The sequence below is a fragment of the Adiantum capillus-veneris genome, chromosome 23 (assembly GCF_014529385.1).
Source record: "Adiantum capillus-veneris isolate H3 chromosome 23, ASM1452938v2, whole genome shotgun sequence".
Lineage (NCBI taxonomy): Eukaryota > Viridiplantae > Streptophyta > Polypodiopsida > Polypodiales > Pteridaceae > Adiantum > Adiantum capillus-veneris.
This window is the reverse complement of record NC_140953.1, coordinates 47394747-47415710: the sequence shown is the minus strand read 5'-3', so window position 1 is coordinate 47415710 and position 20964 is coordinate 47394747. Positions and strand designations below refer to the sequence as shown.

The window sequence follows — 20964 nt, the reverse complement described above, 5'->3', positions numbered from 1 at the left end:
TTTTGTCCTATAAAAGGAGGCCTCTTCTATACACAAAATGCATTGTGAAGTTGATAAAACAAGGTGTATGTGAGATGGTGAGAGTGAAGCAAGGTGGGAGCTCCATTAAGGGTATAATCCCTTTGTAAGCTACTTCTAGTTTGAAGTACTAAACCCATTGAGTGACTGCTTTCCCATGGACGTAGCTCACATTGGGTGAACCACGTATATCGTGCTCTCTCTCTCTCTCTCTCTCTCTCTCTCTCTCTCTCTCTACTCTATAATCTCTCGTGTGTAAAAATTATCTCTCTCCATTAAGTAAACTACTCTAATATCTACTTAGCTACGCCATATTTCCTAACAATTGGTATCAGAGTAAGGTTTGCTTGTAGCTAAAGTATCTCAAGGAAAGGATTCCTTGAACTGAGTGGGAGTGATGGTGGAAGAAGGTAAGCTCAAGATCAAGAAGTTCAACAGTAAAAACTACCAACATTGGAAGATGCGAATTGAAGACTATCTCTACCAGAAGGACCTTTATTTGCCATTAAGCGGTCTTGCAAAGAAGCCCACAACAATGACAGATGAAACATGAATTTTCCTTGATCAAAAGGAATTAGGAACAATCCAGTTAAGCTTAGCGTCAATGGTGGCCTTCAACATTTTGGAGATGAAGACCATGGAGAACTTGATGAAGTCACTCGATGTCCTCTAAGAGAAACCATCGGCATCCAATAAGTATTTCTCATGAAGCGCTTATTTAATCTAAAAATGGGAGAAAGTGGTTCAGTTGTAGAACACCTAAAGAACTTTAACACCAACATAAGTCAACTTCGATCGGTAAAGGTCAATTTTGACGACGAAGTGTTAGCCCTCCTTATAGTATTGTCTCTATTGGATAGTTGGGACAGTCTTGTGATGGCTGTTAACTCTGTATCTAACACAAAGACTCTTAAGTTTGATGATTTTATGTGTGATATCCTAAGCTAGGAAATGCAAAGGAGAAGCACATGTGAATCATCAAGTGATGCACTATTAGTAGAAACGGGGGAAGATCGAAGGAGAGTTTCAAAAATCAAAAGGGTCGTGATTGCTCAAAGCAGAGCAAGTCACGCATAAAGAAAGTTCTTGGATGTTGGAACTATGGCAAGAAGGGCCACGTCAAGAAGGATTGTTGGTCCAAGAAGAAGAAAGAGCCGGGGACTCTCAAGACAACAAGCCAGCATTAGAGGCCAATGTGGCAGGTAAAGTAGAGCAAGATGCTCTAATTCTCTCACTAGACAATGTGTCTAATTCCTCGATAGTAGACTCTGGGGATTCATTTCAATGTTGACTTTCGTAGCTGTTGCACAAGTTGAAGATTGCATGCTGATAGTACACAAGTAAATTGCACCAACCTTTTCTCCTCTGGCAACCACCAAAGATCCCTTTGAAATTTTCCACCGTTTGTTTTTTAAGGCAATATTGTAATCTTCATCGTCCAATTGTCATGTAGAGATCAAATTTTGGCGAAGAGCAGGAACATGCCTAACATCTTTAAGCTTCAATTCATTTTCATTTGCAATTTTTACACAAACTGCATGTACCTTTGCCGAAGATTTCATAAGCTTCATCATCTCCCAAGTATACATACCCAAAATTACCTTTAATGTAATCTTGGAAATGCTACTTGTGGTGTGGCACTACCAGCTTGGGCATATGAGTGCCAAAGGAATGCAAATCCTTCAATCAAAAAAGGTTCTACCAGGTTTGAAAGAAGTGAACCTAGAGTTCTATGAAGATTGTGTTTATGATAAACAAAAGAGGGTAAAATTTCAAAAAGCAGGTGTAAGGATTGTGGATTTTATAGCAATCCCCATGTGTAACCACCCTCCATGTGCCAAACTACATTTGTGTGTTATGTTGCCTACAATGTGTCAGCCTATCTGCATAACCATGTGGTCAGCTATTGTGTGTCAACCATGTGTTAGCCTGTGTGTCAATATTGTGTGTCCTTTGTAGCTCTATAAGAGCACTTTTGTACAAACTTCAATAACAAATCAAGTGTCTATTTGCATCTATGTTTGATTATCCTTCTTGAGCTATTTTTAGTTAATTATCATCTTTTAATTATGAACGGATCCTTTAATTATCCGCCCTAAAACCCTACAATTGGTATTAGAGCGTGTTAGGTCCTAGGCTACTTAGGCATAATCTCCCTGCTAGATTATCTAGTTATTCTTCTAACTAGGATATCGATTCAATTTTATTTATATTAGCATTATTACTAATTGTAAATATTCTTATCTTTTATTTTTCTTTTGTCTTTTAAGTGTCTCTCTATCTACATGCATGCTAGGTGTAAGCATCTTCATAGTCTAGGTGTCTCATTCAGGTTCTGATAAGTGGCATGGAAAGCATGGGAGGACAAGCCAAGAGTCAGGAGGTTCTCTTATCTTTTTCATTTAATAAGAGAGGTTTTTGAGTTTTCAATTAGGGGATATTATCACTTTTTATAAGCTGGCTACCCACGCTTCCTGACTTCATCAAAGCGTGCTGCTCGAGTCTTAACTTTCTCCTCATGGCATAAACTCGCAGCTCACTGTCCAATTGGACCCCTTGCTACGTTTGGTTTTGGCTCCGCCTTTGCTACCATCACAACCCCTTGCTACGACTACCTGCTCCTATTGCGTTGCTCTCATCCGCCACGAGCACCTGCGGCCTTGCTCGCCTTTATTCTCAGTCATTTAACGAAAACCCCATTACTAAGCCGGCCTTCAACACACACACACACACACACACACACACACACAATAACCCTTACGGATTGAGTGTCCTGTAGAGTGCCGCTGTGCAATCCAATGCTCATTGCTTGCACCTTCTCAGCTCGGCACCTGCAACGCCTCATCCCAGAATGCCGCATGTCGCCATCATCACCCTGTCCTACTGCTCTGCTCGTTCCCAACATACCAAGGCTGGTTGTCTTGCCCTTGTGCTCTCTTGCACCTGCTGGTTGCCTCGTCCCTCGCTTTGCAATCACCCTGCACGCACACACCAAAAGCGACCTCAACTGGCAGTTCACGTCGTCATCGCCACGTCGATTCCCACCAATAGCTCGTCACCAAGGATAGTTAAAGCTTTGTTGCCACATTTTTTTAATAAAATTTATCCATTGAAGCCGTGGTTCCCACTGAGATTCAGCAGTGGTCACTCTACACCACCTATGGGGAATTTCCCACAGCAAGCAACCGCTGGAAGGGCCAAAACAAGTAGAAGACAATTCAAAACACCTTTTTGTGAAGAGTGGCTTCACTATAGGTGAAGAGGTACTTCACATCAACCATTGAATTGCTTGAATGGCTACTATCAACACTACTTCAAAATCAAAGCTTGAAGACTTTCTTAAATCAATCGGACGTAAGCCCAAGAATTTGAAAGGTAAATTCATGTCACGACAACAATCAATTCAAGATCAGATTTGATTGAGGAATCCTTGACCTCCCATTGCTCTATCAACGCTGATACCTACACCTATGGAAGAAGTCGGCAAAAATGACCTTGACCAAGCAAATAAAGCTTTTTCACATAGCTTGGTCGATAAAATTTTAAACTTTTGATCCCTATTTTGTAAAGCACTCATTTGTGTGTCTATGCTACCCTCTATGTGTTTGTAAGGGAAGCTTTGTGTGATGTCACCTTGTGTTCAAAGGATCTAATGTTCCATACCCTACATGTGTTCCAGGGGAGGATTGTCTATACCTACATCCTGATGTGTGAGGAGAAACTTGTGTGCCTACACCCTATGTGTCAAGGGGAGGCAAGTTTATGTTTCTTCATTTGTTGTTTGAGGGGAGGCAATTGTGAAGTATGTGAGAGCTATTTTGTGTATCCAAAACCCACAAAGTGGAGGATTGTAAGGATTGCGGGTTTTGTCACAATCTCCATGTGTAACTGCTCTCCATGAGTCAAACTACATTTGTGTGTTGTGTTGCCTACCATGTGTCAGCCTATATACATAACCATGTGTCAACCATATGTTAGCCTGTGTGTCAGTATTGTGTGTCCTTTGTAGCTCTATATAAGATTTGACAATTGAGGTGAATATTGTAGCCAAGAGTTTGAAAGCTTTTGTGCTAGCAATGGTATTGGGAGGCAAATGACAACCTCAAGGACACCTCAATAAAATGGCATTTTGGAAAGGATGAACAAAATAATCATGGAGCGTGCATGAAGCATGCGGCTACATGCATGCATCAACCGGTCACCCTCAATGGCATTGGATGGGGGAGTTCTACAAGAGGTATGGACAGGTAAACTGGTGAATTATGCATTTCTCATGGTATTTGGATGTAAGGTTTCCAGTTTTTGAAACCTTAAAGATTGTATAAAGCTTAATAAAACTGATATAATTATTGAAAAAGAAATGTAGAATTATCTGACTATGGCAAGTATTGGTATTTTTGGAACCGTAATCATGACTTTACTATGGTTAGAAATTTTCAGAACTAAATTCCAATAAAAACTGACATAGTTATGGCCACTAGAAGTTTATATTGTTGATTAAATTAAAAATAAATTATAAGGTTTTGGTAATCATTGCTGTAAAAGAATTTTATCATAAAATCCCTGGATATTTACAGATATTTTCAAAATTAATCATGAAAAGGGACAAAAAAATTAGCAGGGTCGATTTGCTGCCTTTCGGGATTATGTGGGGCAGTAATGAACTTGTCCAAGCTTGATTTAGCAGCAGATGGCGCTAGGGGGAAGCTGGGGGCTGCCTTGATGTGCAAGCAACTTCCAGAAGCAGCCTATGAACCCTAAAAACCTATAAATAGGCCCTCTCTTAACAAAAAAATTCAGACTCGGAGTCCTGGCAGATTTCTCTTGCGTATAAGAGAAAAACTCTGGCAAATTATTTAGAGAGAAAAAAACTCTTTGTAATTAATCGAGGTAATTAGTCTAATTTTGATTAATTAGAAAAATAACTTAAGTTTTGATTAATCTCTCCTAATTAATCTATTAATTAGCATTCCCTATTATTAACTACTCTCTAAATTATCATCAAATTGTTGATCACTAATTTCTTAAGCTTGATTAGTAATCTAATTAATTAATTACTGCATATTAAGCTAAAAATAATTAATTATGGATTGATTTATAAAAAAATAGTTTTTAAGCCTAAATAATTATGATATAATTTTTAGAGCTTGGTTATACTGTGTAAAGGCCAAAAAAATTAGATCTTAATTTTTTGAGTAATTTACCTAGTTAATTAGATAAAAATTAGATATTTCTATTTATAAAATAAAGGGAAAATTAATTAACACACTTAGATAATTACATCATAATTATCAGAGCTAGGTAACCTTGTTAGGAAGCCAAGGTAATTAGGCCATGCACAAAAAATTAGTTTATCTAATTAATTATGCCAAAATTGTCTGTTGTTGAGCATAAATTGAACATGGAAATTAGCTAAACTACTTAGATAATTTTACAGTAATTATGAGAGCTAGAAATCAATGTTCGAAAGCCATGATAATTAGTCCATGCACAGAGAATTAGTTTATCTAATTAATTAGGCCAAAATTATCTGTTTTTTAGTATAAATTAAAGGGGGAAATTAGATAGATTACTTAGATAATTATACAGTAATTGTTAGAGCCAGAAATCAATGCTAGGCCGGGATAATTACGCTATGCACAAAAACCTAGTTTACCTATTATATTAGGCCAAAATTATCTATTTTTTAGTATAAATTGAAGGGGAAAATTGGATAAATTACTTAAATAATTATATAATAATTATAAAAGGTAGAAATTAATATTTAAAATCCTTGATAATTAGGCCATGTACAATAAATTAGTTTATCTAATTAATTACGCCAAAATAGGTTGTTTTTTAGCATAAATTGAAGGGGGAAATTAGCTAAACCACTTAGATAATTACATATTAATTATCAAAGGTAGAAATCACTGTTAAGATTAATTACACTTAGATAATTAGCTAAACCACTTAGATAATTATATATTAATCATCAGAGGTAGGTCATGAACAGGTAATTAGTTTAGCTAATTATTTTAGCTAGTATTGTCTGATTTTGTCTATAAATTGAGAAGGGAAATTAGCTAAATAATTTATTTAGCTACATAATAATTACCAGAGATAGAAAATAGCATTAGCTAGTTGTGATAATTATCTTAAGCAAAAATAATCACTTTAACTAATTACCTTAGCTATAATTATCTACTTTTGTCTATAATTTGAGAAGGAAAATTAGCTAATTAGTTTACATAATTACATAGTAATTATCAAAGATAGAAAATAACATTAGAAAGTTGGAATAATTATTTGAAGTATAGATGATTAGTTTAGCTAATTACCTTAGCTAAATACTATCTGATTTTGACTAAAGATTAAAGGGGAAAATTAGTAAATCATGTTAGATGATTATATGCTATTTATTAGAGTTAGATTACATGGTTAAAAAGCCGTGATAATTATCTTAAAGTTAGAAAATTTGTATAGATATTTATATAAGTCAAATTATACTCATTTTAATTAAAAATCAAAGGGGAAAATCAATAAATCATGTTAAATGATTACGTGCTATTTATCAAATTTATATTACATAATGAAAACGGCATGATAATTATTATAAGGTTAGAAAATTAGTATAGATATTTATCTAAGTCAAATTATACTAATTTGACTAAAAATTTATCTAAGTCAAATTATACTAATTCTAACTAAACATTAAAGGGGGAAATTAGTAAATTATGTTAGATGATTTCATGCTATTTATCAAAGCTAGATTATATGTGAAAAAAGCCATGATAATTATCTTAAGGTTAGAAAATTAATATAGATATTTATCTAAGTCAAATTATACAAGTATAGCTAAAAATTCAAGGGAAAAATTAGTAAAGTATGCTAGATGATTACACACTATTTTTTAGAGCTAGATTACATGATAAAGAATCCCTGCTAATTATCTTAAGGTTAGAAAATTAGTATAAAAGTTTATCTAAATCAAATTATACTAATTCTAGCTAAAACTAAAGGGAGAAATTAGATAATTACGTTATAAAACTATAAGATAATTACTAGAGGTCACAAATATCACTATCTACTTATGATAGTTATGTCATAGTTAATTAGTTACTTTACAAGATTATAGTTGACCAAAAGTCCTTTTTTTAGCAAAAGATTAATTAAAATAAATAAAATTTGCACTCAAAAGTTTTTAGGAAAATTATAGTAAGTATAAACCAATGATAGAAAGTTAAGGAGATAATATCTTAAGGAGAAAATAAATAAAATAAGTATTAAATTCATAATAAGCAGATTCCAAGCTTAAAATTTGATGAGAAAATTAAGGAAAAAGATATAGAAAATTATAAGAAAACTAGGAGAGGTTACAAAACCCTTAAAGAAGCTGTAGAAAAAGTTATCATACCTATATAGACAAATAAGAAATTACTAGGTCAAGAATTTATCAATTAAAACTAATACAAAGGTTAAGTAGCTTTTGGATAATTTACCTAATGATTAGACGTCCTTTTCTATAAGAATAAGAAGTTATGGCACCTAAAAGGAACCGAGACAATCCTACATCTGATGATGAAGGCAGAGCTCCAAAAAGAACTAGAGTGTTGCATGACGATGAGGCTGGGCCTAGTAGTAAGCCTACGGAGGAGAGTCTTCAGGCGCCAGCACAGCAGCAAAGGACTAATCAATCCCAGGTGGGTTTCTCATTATTCAATTAAGTCATTAAATAGTTTAAGTTCTTTTATAAGTTAACATTGCATACGTAAGGAGTGAGTAAGAATCAGAAAAAGAATAATTGGCCGAAAACGGAAGATAACTTCCAAGAAACTAATGTGTATTTGTTTTTTATAATATTAGGAATGAATTGTTTGGGATAAGACTGGTTGAATTCAAAAAAATATGATTGATCGTTCTTAAAACAGCTTGTCTCAAGACACCTCCGACTCCTTGGTATATTTTGATGAATAATGATGGCTTTCCAGCCACGGATATGTCGGTTATCCCCATGAACGATGATTTTATACTCCGTGTCATGTCTTGATGGTTCTACATAAGTTAGGATACCATTTTTATCCTAGAGGACATATTAATTATCAGAGGTAGAAATCACTATTAGAAATCCGTGATAAAAAGGTCATAAACAAATAATTAGTTTAGCTAATTATCTTAGCTAGTATTGTTTGATTTTGACTTTAAATTGAGATGAGAAATTAGTTAAATAATTTATATAGCTACATAGTAATTACCAAAGATGAAAAATAGCATTGGGAAGTCGATATAATTATCTTAAGCACAGATAATCAGTTTAGCTAATTACCTTAACTAATATTGTCTGTTTTTGTCTATAAATTGAGAAGGAAAATTAGCTAATTAGTTTATATAATTACATAATAATTATCAGAGATGAAAAATAGCATTAGAAAGTTAGAATAATTATTTGAAGTATAGATAATTAGTGTAGCTAATTACCTTAGCTAAATACTATCTGATTTGGACTAAAAATTAAAGGGAAAAATTAGTAAATCATGTTAGATGATTATATGTTATTTATCAGAATTAAATTACATGATAAAAAATTTATGATAATTATCTTAAGGTTAAAAACTTAGTATAGATATTTATATGAGTCAAATTATACTAATTCTAGTTAAACATTAAAGGAAAAAATTAGTAAATCATGTTAGATGATTACATGATATTTATCAAAGTTATATTACATAATAAAAAAGATGTGATAATTATCATAAGGTTAGAAAATTAGTATAGATATTTATCTAAGTCAAATTATACTAATTCTAGTAAAAAATTAAAGGGAGAAACTAGTATATCATGTTAGATGATTACGTGCTATTTATCAAAGTTAGATTACATGATAAAAAAAGTCGTGATAATTATCTTAAGGTTAGAAAATTAATAAAATATTTATCTAAGTCAAATTATACTAGCTCTAGCTAAAAATTAAAGGGAGAAATTAGTAAATCATGTTAGATGATTACATGTTGTTTATTAGAGCTATGATAAAAAAAAAGGCGTAATAAATATCTTAAAGTTAGAGAATTAGTATAGATATTTATCTAAGTCAAATTATACTAATTCTAACTGAAAATAAAAGAGAGAAATTAGATAATCATGTTATAAAATTAAAAATAATTACTTGAGGTCACAAATATCATTATCTACTTGTGATAACAATATCATAGTTAATTAGTCAATTTAGAAAATTATAATTGATCAAAAGTCTTATTTTTAGCAAAAGATTAATTGAATAAACTTTGTTGTCAAAAGTTTCTAAGAAAATTGTAGTAAGTGTAAACTAATGATACAAAGTTGATGAGATAACATCTTTAAGAGAAAATAAATAAAATAAATATTAAACTCAAAATAAGCAGATTCCAAGCTTAAAATTTGATGAGAAAATTAGGAAAAAGATATAAAAAATTATAAGAAAACTATGAGAGCTTAGAAAACCCTTAGAGAAGTTGTTAAAAAAGTTATCATACCTATATAGGCAAATAAAAAATTACTAGGTCAAGAATTTACCAATTAAGACTACAAACTCAACTTAGATTGGGTTAAAATTGAATACAAAGGTTAAGTCTAGCTTTTGGATAATTTACCTAATGATTAGAAGTCCTTTTCTATAAGGATAAGAAGTTATGGCACCTAAAAAGAACCGAGCTAATCCTACATCTGAGGATGAGGGCACAACTCCAAAAAGAACTAGAGTGTTGCACGACGATGAGGCTGGGCCTAGTAGTGAGCCTGCGAAGGAGAGTCTTCAGACGCCAGCACATCAGCAGATGGACGATCAGTCTAGTAGCTTCCAAGAAACTAACGTGTATTTGTTTGTAAAATTAGGAACGAATTATTTGGGATAATACTCGTTGAATAGGAAAAGATATGATTGGTCATCCTTAAGACAGCTTATCTCAAGACACCTCCAACTCCTTGGTATATGTTAATGAAAAATGATCGCTTTTCAGTCACGGATATGTCAGTTATCCCCATGAACGATGAGTTTCTACTCCATGTCATGTCTTGATGTTTCTACATTAGTTAGAATACTGTTTTTTCCTAGGGGAGCCGCTCGGTTGTATGGGCAAACTGGTTTGGTGTATGGGCACCCCAAACCTTAGATGAGGGTTTATCCACCCCGGATTGTGAATAAGGAATGGGTGCCATTTTTTTCACCCCTGTATAGGTGTTCTTGAGACAAGTGAGTACTGGTCAAAGATACTTTAGATTGACAGTACCTTGTCTTAAGTCTAAAGATGTTTGTTTGTAAAAGAATGTTTTCAGTACTGTTTTCGAGGGTTGTTTTAATGAATTACTGTTGTGAAACATAAAGGAATCATTATTTTAATTGTGATAAGAACGTGGTAGTAATTGAATAACAAATTATCATGTGTGAGTGCGGGATGGTAAGTGGGGATTGACTAAGGTTGTCAATCATGGACGACTGGACCTGATTAGTTAGGTAACTATCCATCCCTGCGCACTAAAAACGTTTAGAAAACTTATTTACTTGGAAGAGGAGTCCACCAGTGGTTGTGCCCTCACATTTGATAGGGGGAAAAAGTGTTGGTTGAGGATACCTTAGCCCAACTTGTGGAAGTTATAGGGCCGAAATAGTTTTGGACTTTTAAAATGATGTCCCGTTTTTGCTGCGAGACAAGACTAGGTCTTCTTCTAAAGCTATAGACCCAAGCCATTGTCGATGGTAAAGGTCTATTCCTTGGATTTTTCTTATTTAGAGACTCTAATTTTTATTAGGCCTAGAGACCTGTCAAGGACCCCATCCCAACTTTGGTATTGGTGGGTTGGGGATCTCACATTGGATGCGAGGCTTTTATGCACATAGACAGAAGCCTAAGGTCAAATCTAGATGAAAAGTCCAAAAAGTGTTTCTTCATTGACTATGGAGAAGCAGACTTTAGGTATCGTCTCTGGAATCCCAAAGATGGTAAAACCTTTATTAGTAAGGATATAATTTTCAACAAACAAAATATGTACAAAGATTGCTTGGAATGAAAACAAACAAAAGATACAGGTTATGAGTACATGGAGCTTGAGGATGGTGAAAACTCAAGGAGTGCAAGCGATGACAACGTGCAACAATGTCAACCAAATGAGGAGCCTCAACCTATGCCCCAAAGGTCTACGAGAGCAAGTAGACCTCCTGAAAGGTTTGTTTCTTCCTTCAACCATCTCTTGGTCTCAGATTTTAGAGAGCCGGAATCATATGAAGAAGCTATGCAATACGATTCCAAAGAAGAATGAATGAAGAACATGCAAGTGGAGATGGACTCATTAAATTGCAACCAAACATGGGAGTTGGTTGAGTTGCATAAAGGTAAGCGGGCACTGCTGGACAAATGGCTATACCAGTCGAAGGAAGAAGGTGGAAAGAAAAGGTACAAGTCCAAGCTTGTGGTGAAAGGGTTTTCTCAAAAAAAAGGTATTGACTTCAATGAAATATTTTTCCTTGTGTTACCATATACATGTGGTAGTGATGTGTGTGAACACACTAGGACCGTCGGGGCATTTTTTCCCTCTTTAGGAGGTTTTTCCCCCGAGCATTGTATATACACCCATCACTCTAGGGCGATCTATCTTTCCATTGCATACTAAGTAACACACTCTCTATTGTGTGCCTTGAGCTTCCTTCGTCTTCTTCAAGCTGTGTGCATTTCTCTGCAACCCTAATTCCAACAATTGGTATCAGAGCAGGTTGCATCCTCCCGGGCTTAGTCGCCAGCTGCTCTAGCACACACCTACTCACTTTCTCCGATTTCAGTGAGCTTTGGCAAGCATTCGTAGGTCGATGAAAATTTCGAGAAAGCTCATAGAGCTTAGTCTGCGCAGATTTTTGATTCGGGCTCATTTTGGCCTTCGTTTCCACTATAGGCTACTAGTACTGCACAGGCTATTTTGTCATTTTGTGCAAAATTTATGTCAGTGCCGTTTTTTGCATAACAGGTGCCTCATAGTCTTCTACAGTTTGTGCTATATATCACGTGTTGTTCCCGCTCCTTTTCTCCTATTTTTGGGCAATTTTCACATCATGTGCAACATTTATCATGGCTCACAACAACACAGATGTGTTCAAGATGTTTGTTGTTGAGGACAGGTTGGATGGGGACAACCACCCTATGTGGGCTTATATGATGCAACATGTTCTTGTGTCAAAGGGCATCTAGAACATTGTGCAGGGCATTGATGTATGTCCTGGTTCTGAGGATGTAGGCGATGTTGAGGATGTTGAAGGTCTTGCTACAAGGAAGGCTGCAATATTAGAGTTGTTTTGTTTACGGTAGAACAAGCGCGTTGGGATATAAAGGATGCACAGGCTCATGCATTGATTGTGTTTTCTGTGAAGTGCACCATTGTTCCTCACATTCGTTCAGCAAAATCTGCAAAACAGGCCTGGGATATTCTAGCAGGTCTTTATGCAAGCCGCAATGAGGCTAAAATTGCTTTGCTGCGTAAAGAGCTGGAGTCGAAGATTATTCATGAGGAAGATGATATGGACACTTTCCTTGCTGGTGTCAAGGATATCAATCAGAAACTTATTTCTGCAGGTGAAGTCATTTTAGACAGTTCCCTTGTGCAAACTGTTCTTGATGCCTTACCAGATTCCTACCAGACTTTTGCTAGTACTTGGAGACTGATGACCCAAGGAAATCCTGAAGTTGTCAAGTTTGATGCATTATGCACATTGTTGTTGCAAGAGTCACTTTCCAAAAAAAATAGAACTAGGCAGCATGCAATTAAACAGGCTTTTATTGCTTCTCAAAGAAAGGGTGGTAACAGCAATGCGGCCACTTCTTATGGTTCTACTGCGAGTGGCAAAACTTCTCTTCCTAATGCTTCTGCTGGAAGCAATCCGTCTGGAAATTCTGGTGATAAGGGAAAAAAGAAGATACGTTGCCATTATTGTAAGGCTAATGATCACTTGATCAAGTCGTGTCCTAAGTTGAAGGCCAAAGAGGCTAAGAAGAAAGAGGGTGGTTCCACTGCAAATGCTGGTTCCACTACAAATGCATCCATTGTTGAGTCTTCTGTGAAAGGAGACTGTAATGCTGATGTTGATGCAGAATGGGCTTTTAGCGCTGAGTGCACTTACAATCCTGCTGTCCATGATGCATGCTTGTCAGTTGCTACAGATTCACATGTGTGGTATTTCGACAGTGGTGCTACAAAGCACATTACCTCACATCGTGAATTGTTTACCTCTCTCGAGTCTGTCCCTCATGGGAATTCAGTCACTTGTGCCAACAACGCCTCTTATCCAGTTCAGGGAGTTGGAAAGATTGTGCTTACTGCTGCTAATGGCAGTTCTTTCACACTTGTTGATGCACTTTATGTACCTGGGATCAAGAAGAATCTCTTGTCTGTATCCGCACTTGCTAGACTTGGACTTGTAGTCAAATTTGTGGATGACAGATGTACAGTCCATGATCTCAATTTTGGTGAAATTATCGCATCTGGCGTTTTGTGTCGTGGGCTGTATAAGCTCAGTTTGTATGACAAGTGTGGACAAAATTTTGCAAATGTTGTTGCAGATTCAAGGGCTATTTCAGATTCAAAACTTTGGCATACACGTTTTGGTCATATCTGAATTTTGCCAGTTTGCTGCATTTGCAGAAATCTGATATGGTTGCTTCTTTGCCGCCTCTTGAATCACCTGTCAAACATGTTTGTGAAGGCTGTATTTTAGGTAAGATGCAGCGTTCTAAGTTTCCAAAGGATGGTTCAGTTCGGGCCACATGCATGTTGTAGCTTGTGCATAGTGATGTTTGTGGGCCCATGCAAACTCCGTCCTTGGGCAATTACCTTTACTTCGTGACTTTCATTGATGATTACTCCAGGCATGCATGGGTATTTCCGCTTAAAGAGAAGTCCGAAGTTTTTATGTGCTTCAAACAATTTCTAGCTATGGCTAAAAATGTCTCGAAATGTACTATGGGCACCCTCTGTTTCGATCAAGGGGGGGAGTATATGTCTCATGAATTTAATGCATTTATGGCTAGTCGTGGGATAAAACACCAATGTACAGTGCCTTATACACCTCAACAAAATGGTCTTACTGAGAGGAAAAACATGTCACTAATGGAAATGGCACAATGTATGGTCAAAAGTCAAGCTCTGCCGCATTCTTTTTGGCTTGAGTCCATCATGTGTGCCACTTATGTACTTAACAGGAGTCCTACAAAAGCTTTGCAGTCTATTACTTCATATGAAGCATGGCATGATAAAAAGCCTTCTATTGAGCACATGCGTGTTTTTGGCTGTTTGGCATATGCTTTGGTGCCACAAACACAGTGCTAGATATTTGGATGATAAGGCTGTCAAATGTATTTTTGTTGGCTATAGTGTTAAAAGAAAATATTACAGGTTATATCATCCGCAAACAAAGCGTATTTTGGTTTCACGGGATGTAGTGTTTGTGGAAGATTCTGTTTAGCCCTTGCTCTCATGTACTAGAGATAGTAATGTAAGCTCACAAGACATTTATGACACTTTGTTGCCTCTTTTCAGTGGTGGAAATACGAATGTGATTTCCAATGAGGCAAATGTACAGCCTATGGGGGTTTCTGAAAATGTTATAGATCAGCCTATTACTAATTCACATGTACATGATGTACTTGATGAGGAAAGGGCTGAAAATGAGCAGGCTAGAGGTATGCCAAAATTGCTAGTGCACACTGTGCGTGATAGTAAATTGGATGCACCTTTGTCTAGTTGTACTCATTCAGGCTCTCGCCATCCATCGTATGCATCAGATTGTTATGCTTTAGCTCTGTCTAGCTTACATGATGTTGAGGAGCCTCTGTCTTTTGATGAAGCACGGAATTCAAAAAATTGGATGGTTGCCATGCAATCAAAATATGATGCACTTATAGAAAATGACACATGGACTTTATGTGATTTGCCTCCTGGGAAAAAGGCCATTGGTACGAAGTGGGTTTACAATTTGAAACACAAGCCCGATGGTGAGATCGATCGCCATAAAGCTCGACTTGTTGCAAAAGGTTATGCACAGCAAAAAGGCATAGATTATGAAGAGACTTTTGCTCCCACTTGTCGTGTGACTATTGTGTGTTTTATATGTGCATTGGTAGCTCATTTTGGTCGGGATGTACATCAATCAGACATTGTTATTGCTTTCTTGAATGGTGACATATTTAAAGAAGTTTATGTAACGCAGCCTCGCGGTTTTGTCATAAAAGGACAAGAGGACAAAGTGTGCAGATGTAAGAAGGCTTTGTATGGGTTGAAGCAATCTCCTCGTGCTTGGTATGAGAAAGCTAACACTCATTTGGTTAAATGAGGCTTTCGTAACAGTCCAACAAAAATCACATTGTGTGTAAAGCGTGAGGGTGATGTACTTCTCATTGTTGTTCTTTATGTTGATGATTTGCTGATCACTGGACCAAATGAGAGACATATTTTAAGGCTGATTTGAATGCTACTTTCAAGATGAAATATTTGGGGTTGTTGCATCATTACTAGGGGTATACAGTTTAAGCAATGTGATGGTGGCATTGCCTTGTGTCATAAAAGTTACATAGAGACATTGCTATGTAAGTTTGGACTTGAGGGTTGCAAACCTATTGCCACTCCCATGGAAGTAGGTTTGAAGTTGAGTCTACATGATGCTGGCAATCCTGCTGATGTCACCCTTTACCAAACTACTGTTGGATGCCTCATTTATGTATGAAACACGAGGCCAGATATTTAGTTTGCAGTCTCATAGGTCAACCGATTTATGCATAGCCCAGGGTCTAAGCATTGGTAGGATGTCAAGAGGATTTTCCGCTACCTTAGTGGCACTTGACATCTTGGCTTGTTTTATCCCAAGGGGGGGATCATTGCCGCCAGACTTACATGATTTTTCGGACTCAGATTGGGCTGGTTGTTTTGACACGCGAGTGTCCACAAGTGGTTTTTGTTTCATGCTTGGCAGTTCATGTATATTATGGTTGAGCAAGAAGAAACCTAATGTGGACACTTCGAGTTGTGAGGCTAAGTACAGGGCACTCTTCACAGCTACGGTTGAGTATGTATGGCTCAGACGCCTTATGGCTGATTTGGTGTTGGACAAGACACTGCTAACACTATCTACACTGACAATCAGAGCGCATTGGCATTTGCGAGGAACCATGTTTTTCATGATCGCATAAAGCACATTGAGGTGCATTACCACTATGTCAGGGAGAGGCTCTCAACAGGAGAGATCGGCTTGGCTTATGTGCCAACACAGGACAACCTTGCAGATCTTTTCACAAAGGCATTGTCTTGTGAGAAGCTTGAAGCTTTCCGCAAAGCTTTGGGCTTACTCCCCTTTGTGGACTGATCATGTCCTCAGGTATACAATTTAAGCAATGTGATGGTGGTATTGCCTTGTGTCAAACAAACTACATAGAGACATTCTGCAAGCCTATTGCCACTCGCATGGAATAGATTTTAAGTTGAGTCTTGATGATGTTGGTGATCCTATCGATGTCACCCTTTACCAAACTATTGTTGGATTCGTTATTTATGTATGCAGTATGAGGCTGGATATTCAGTTTTTAGTCTCACAGGTCAATAGATTTATGCATAGCCCATGGTCTAAGTATTGGCAGGCTGTTCAATGGATTTTTTGCTATTTGAGTGGCAATTTACATCTTGGGTTGTTTTATCCCAAGGGGGGATCATTGACACTAGATTTACATGCTTTTTTGGACTCAAATTGGGCTGGTTGTTATGAAACACGAGTGTCCACAAGTGGTTTTTGTTTCATGCTTAGTAGTTCATGCATATCATGGTTGAGCAAGAAGCAACCTACTGTGGCCACTTCCAGTTGTGAGGCTGAGTACATGGTAGTCTTCACAGCTATGATGAGTGTGTATGGCTCAGATGACTTATGGTTGATCTAGGTGTTGGATAGGACACTGCCAACATCATCTACACTGACATGCAAAGAGCATTGGCAGTTGCAAGGAACCCAGTTTTTCATGCTCACACAAAGCACATTGAGATGCATTATCACTATGTCAAGGAGATCCTCTTAGTACGACAAGCTTGCAGATCTTGTTTGCCGCTATATGTGCCAGCTCTTGTTTGCCGCATTACTCTCAGTGGGGATTTGTTACAATACATATGTGGTAGTGATGTGTGTGAACACACATAAGATCGCCATGGAATTTTTTTCCCTCACTAATAGGTTTTCCCTCCCGTGCATTGTATATACACCCATCACTCTAGGGCTGTCTTATCTTTCGATTGGACACCAAGTAATACACTCTCTATTGTGTGCCTTGAGCTTTCTTCATCTTCTCCAAGCTGTGTGTGTTTCCTTGCAACCCTATTTCCAACAATTACAAATGATGTTATTCTATAGGACTAAACTACAAATCAATGTCTTAATAGATGATTGAGAATATTTCTTCTAATCTTATCCCAATAACATGACAACTATAGTTTAAAACAATGTTATAAAAAACCCGATGCATACATTAGTACATACGGACACATATAACTAAAGATGTTCATGATTAAGATCATCAATAAATAAGCATACCTCTAAGACTAGCAAAGAACCCAAAAAATTAAACAACTTAGTGAAGAAGCTTCTAACTAGGGATGCATAGATGCACAAAGTTTTTATTCTACCTGAGATCTATCACCACCCTAAATCATATGCAAAGTTACCTAGTTAGAAGATTCTTAAGACATAAGTGTATTATGGTATGATTAGCTCAATTCACAAAAGAAAAATTCACAATTTAATAGGCAATATAGTTGAACTTAGGACCTTCAAAAACCTAGATCGTCTTTTAAAATTCCAATCCTAAACTTGGCTATCGTGATTCTCTACAAGAGAAAACTTAGATCTATTTTAGTCTACAAACTCAAAAGAACCCATATTTGGAAGCGAGGAGGCGAGACTTGGAGTCTTGCACAATGAAGCTTTTTTTCAAATATTTGTGTCATGAGATGTGACTTTTAGAGCACAAAAAAAGATCACGATTGAAATTCATATGGATAGTAGTACTTTGGATTTCCTTTTTTTTGTAAAAAATAAAACTCAAGCACTAGCTAAACTTAATCTCTCACAAATGCTATCAACTACTACATATAACAATGAGTTTGGGTTGAAAGAAACTACATCAAGGTATGTCGCCTCTAATTTTGCAAGCAGGTCAAATTAGGGAGAATCTTGTGAGATACTCCATTTGGGCTTGAGGTCAAAAAGGGGGGTAATGGCATGTGCATCGGAGAGAGAGAGAGAGAGAGAGAGAGAGAGAGAGAGAGACGTCTTGCTAGACATTGGCGCCAAGCAACAAAGCTAGTTTAACACTTCACACTAAAGGTCCATTTGACGCCTAAGTAGAACTAAATTGTAATTGTAATATATAAGCAATAGAGTACTTATCGGATTGTATCTTTTCAAAGACTTTTATCGTTTGTTTTTCGTGTGGGGTTTTTTTTTTTTTGGGGGGGGGGGGGGGGGGGGGGGGGGGGGGAGGATGCATGCAACAAGCTTTGAACAAGTCAACAGTCAAATATGAACACAACAAAGGTAAAAATTATAGGCAAATTTCATCTAACCATCATTTAGGAAAAAAGAAAATGCAAGTGAGTTCATGTGAATCAACCATTCCTTTGCTTTTACTTGACCATCTTTACTGTAAGGATGACCTTGTTTTAAAACAGGTCCCCTATCTCGATGAGTACGTACCTCTACTACAAAATGGACAAGGTCAGCCAAATGGTGGGATTGCTAGAATTTCAAAGATATTTGTGGCCCACCATTTGGTTGACCTTGAAATTCTAGCACCCAACCAAATGGTGGGATTGCTAGAATTTCAAGGATATTCGTGGCCCACACTTGTAGCCAATGGAGCGCACTCTATGTGGGCATGCACTTGATCTCGGTTAGCAACATCCAAAAAACACTCAAACCTCTACCATCCGATAGGATTGCCAAAATATGGTATGCATGTATATCAATACGTAAATTTATCTTTTAAATGAAGAAAATCTTTTTTTTTAAATACAAAACCCACAATATGTGGGTAGTATTGTATTAAAGCCAAAAAAATTACAAATAAGTCCATGTCCAGAACCGAGCCATGGATGCACAGAACCAAGCTCAACTATACTGCATACAAAACAACCTATCTCCATCTCAAATGAGATTGCCTTCCAGAGAATCAAAAGCATTACAACAGCTAAAAGGCAGCCACCCTTCAAAAAAGCAAAAACTAACCAACAGAGACAATAGCAAGCCGATAAGACAGGGCCCAAAGTCCCCATCACCAATAGGAGCCCTCGAGGTGCCACCGTAGCGGTGCCGCTGCCACCAGCAAACCGCACGCCCACAAGGACCGCCATGTAGAGCCGACATGAGTAGAACTCCGAAGAAAGCAGTCAGATGAGACAAACCTTTGAAGCAATATCAAAACTAAAAGCCCACTGATCCACCTTCCACAGGCTCTTGAGGGGAGCCAAACCCTTCAATGTAAGACCTTCCCTGCCACACAACCTTGGACAACACCACCGCCGGATCGACACCACCAAGGCCATTGTGGAGGGCCATACTCCATTGAAAAAAGCCAGCATGACCACCCGTAAAAAATAAGAACACATCAGCAATACAACGAGTCCAAAGCAGCACAGTCCTTTGATCCACCACATCCACTCCAAGCCAAACAGCCGAAACAAAACCCCCATAGGTCAGGTGAGTGATTCGCCTTTGAAGGAAGGACAGACAGTCGCCAAGCCATTCTGCAAAAAAAAGTCTGATGCTGGACCTCCTCGGACCGCCACGGCAAGCAGGAGTAGCCGGAAGCCCCTTCCCTGGAGCTTCCCTAACCCTGATCCGCACAACCCCCGCCATGGCAGGATCCGAACCTGCAGCTCGTTCAGATCCGTGCATGAGAGCCGACATGCGCCTCCAGACCACTCACCAAAGGGCCCCCCAACCCGCGTGACGTTGCTGGAGCTGACATCTCAACACCCGCACAAAAGCAGGGGAGGAGCCATCGCAATAGACTATTCGCGAAGCAGGAATTTCTGCTAAATGAAGATAATCTTCTACACAACTATACGAGTAATCTAGCTTTTACTAAGGATAATGAGGAGGTGCAATTTTGAAGCAATAGGTAGCCAAAACGTTTTTTTCATTTCTTTTTATAGGAATCTTAGAAGATGCTTTTGTGAAAGTTTGGATGAAATCTAAACTAAGTGAAAGGGGGGGGGGGGGGGGGGGGGGGGGATGTGGCACGTAGAGAAGATAGGCAGAGGGAAAGAGAGAGATTATGTCTGTGTTCAAACACCAAGGAAAAGCAGAAGATGCAAAGAACATCGCAAGGTCTTGACGTGTGTGTTAGTGCGAGATTTTTATGCATGAGGACAAAGGTAGTGTTAGAAAAAATTGAGTCCAGTGTGTTTTAGCTAGATGAAATCTTGATATGCCGGTTAGATTTTGAGCTTGCCTTGAAGAAAACCGACATATTTTCACAAGTTTTAGTGTGATTACTAGCAAAAGCTTCAAAATTTCACCTAAAAACCGAGAGTTTTCCCTTATTTTTTTGGGAAAATTACCAAAATACCCCTGAAAATTTCCAAGATTCCCAAAACACCCCTGGTTTTGGGATTAATTTCTCCAAGGATAAAAAATTTATAGCTTATCATGAGAAAATTGATTGTTTGTCACTACAAGATGCTTAAACTAGAATTTGAGTTGGTTATGTAGGCTTTGGACTCTGGAGATGATATGCTTCATTGTTTTTGAACCTAATTGCATGCTAAAAAAGGAGTAAAGATTAGAAAATCTTGAAAAATTCAACCAAAATAGATACGAGGGTATTTTCGGTTTAAAAAATATCTATTCTCCTGGTCCTGCACAGATGGCGAGCAGCAGCCTTGGATTTTTTTGGGCCACGCATTTTCAGAGCGAGAGAG

At 37.3% G+C, this 20964-nt stretch overlaps 1 protein-coding gene across 1 annotated transcript; it reads right to left on the bottom strand.

Moving 5' to 3' along the window:
• Positions 1–19462: 19462 nt before the first annotated feature.
• Positions 19463–19897, bottom strand: LOC147427742 (uncharacterized). Its single transcript, XM_086497406.1, has one exon. It carries the CDS (start codon positions 19895–19897, stop codon positions 19463–19465), a length of 435 nt encoding a protein of 144 aa, XP_086353532.1.
• Between the last annotated feature and the right edge of the window lie 1067 nt (positions 19898–20964).

Bases quoted from the DNA above. Each gene is read 5' to 3' on its own strand.
- LOC147427742 (XM_086497406.1), bottom strand. From the start codon at position 19,897: ATGGCGGGGGTTGTGCGGATCAGGGTTAGGGAAGCTCCAGGGAAGGGG.